Genomic DNA, 1,704 nt, shown 5'->3' with positions numbered 1-1,704 from the left:
GGAGGAATCGGCAGCGCCGTGGCCTCGCCGCCGTCGGGCATTGATGGGACAAGCCCCTGACTCCTTCTCCCATCACAGGGTGGAGGGAAGCAGCTCCCAGGCTGGTGTCACCCAGATGGGGCCAAGCACCACCCCGGTGCTCCCGGAGCCCTCAAAAAAAGTCGGAGAAGCCGTGGATGCCAGCCCTGCGGCCCTGCTGCCGGGACAGCGCGGTGGGCGAGCGGGTAAGAGCCGGTTGGTGGCTGTGGGGCTGCACCAGCTTGGGCAGAAGAGGGGTCCAGGCCCTTTCTGTGGGTCTCACCAGCCCCTCTCTGCCCTCCCAGATGCACCGAAGGCGGCTCCGGCCCGGACCCAGCGTGGTGGCAAAGGAAAAGCCTCATCGTCAGCCCCGAGCCAGCCTGAAGCCCTCAGCCCCGAGAGGCGCCGGGCCCTGGAGCGGTACCTGCAGCTGCGGAGGTGAGTCCTGGCCCCGTTTGAAGGGAGGGGGACACCCCCATAACCAGCCCCCTCTCACTCCCCCCCCATCTGTTCGTCCCTCCGTCCCCAGCTCTGGCTGGATCCAGGACCGCTCCGGCAAGTGGGTGAAGGACGAGAACGCCGAATTCGACTCCGATGAGGACGAGCCGCCCGCGCTGCTGCCGGCCTGAGCCCCCCCTGTACCCCCACTGCCCCCCCTGGGGACATCCCCCCGAGCCCCACTGTTAATAGAGACACCCAGAGAGGACTGGGGTGTCTGAGCCATTGGGACATCCCCCGGGGAGGGGTGGTATTGGGGGTCCAAGCGTTTTTCTGCTCAACCTGCTGCTTTTTGGGGGTGCCCCCTCCCTGCCCGGAGCCCTGCGAGCGCTGCCAACCTCCAAGTGGCTTCTGGCCCATCCCCATCCCGTCCCCTCCTGTCCCTGGCCCAAGTCACGCTCGTTTTCTTGCAGGCTGGCAGCTGCCCGCGGGTCGTGGCCTTTCGGGGTGGCGGTGCCGGGTTCCCCCCCCTCTTCCCCAGCTGTCCCGGTGCTTCGGGAGGCGCCCGGCCCTGCCGACCCCCCCACCTCGTCCCCCCTCCTTTTCCTGCCAACCTTTGGGTGCCTGCGGGGTCTCCCACGTTGTGGGGCACCCACGGGACTGTTGTTTACGAGGCTGCTCCTCGAGCTGGCATCCCCACCCCCGGGACACCCCCTACCCAAGGGTCTCTCTGTGCCCCAGACCCGGATCCTGCCCCGGGGGGGCTCCCTGGCAGCGCTGTTGCCCCCCAGCACCGGGATTTACCCGCTCGCTCGGCTCCTGCCTATAAATAGATGGTGGGAACTATAAATAGACCCTGTGTCCCCCCCATCCGCCTCACCAGGCTGTGGGTGCCAGCCCCCACGAGCCCTGGGTGCCCACCTCGGTGCCATGGGGGGGTTGCCCTGCCCCCCCCACCCCTCCTGGTGCCGTAACCCAATCCCCCCGGGTATAAATCCCCCCCTGCTGCTCCCTGAGGGGATGCAGGCATCCCATGGATTAACAACCAGAGGTTGATGGCGGGGGGGGGGCTCTGCAAAAAAAGGGGGTGCCCCCCACCTCTCTGGTGGCGTTACCCCCCCTCAGCCCATCCCTACGATCCCGATTCCGGCCCTGGGATGAAGCCACAAGGATCCTGATGCCGCATCTTTCCGTCCTCTTTATTTACAGCGGCCCCGGGGGGGGGGGGGGGGGTTTGGGTTTGTTTTG

At 67.3% G+C, this 1,704-nt stretch overlaps 1 protein-coding gene across 1 annotated transcript in view; it reads left to right on the top strand.

Annotated features, from left to right (window-relative positions):
• LOC106899144 (sodium channel modifier 1-like) overlaps positions 1-1,472 on the top strand; it is a 23,178-nt gene extending 21,706 nt beyond the window's left edge. The window contains exons 6-8 of the mRNA XM_014960826.1: positions 79-224; positions 324-456; positions 548-1,472. Coding sequence (XP_014816312.1) covers positions 79-224; positions 324-456; positions 548-647 — 379 coding nt within the window. The 3' untranslated portion in view covers positions 648-1,472. The remainder of the gene's footprint in view (positions 1-78; positions 225-323; positions 457-547) is intronic.
• Positions 1,473-1,704: the final 232 nt, after the last annotated feature.

This window comes from Calidris pugnax, unplaced genomic scaffold (assembly GCF_001431845.1).
Source record: "Calidris pugnax isolate Ruff unplaced genomic scaffold, ASM143184v1 scaffold469, whole genome shotgun sequence".
Classification (NCBI taxonomy): domain Eukaryota; kingdom Metazoa; phylum Chordata; class Aves; order Charadriiformes; family Scolopacidae; genus Calidris; species Calidris pugnax.
This window is presented reverse-complemented; position numbering and strand designations above follow the sequence as displayed.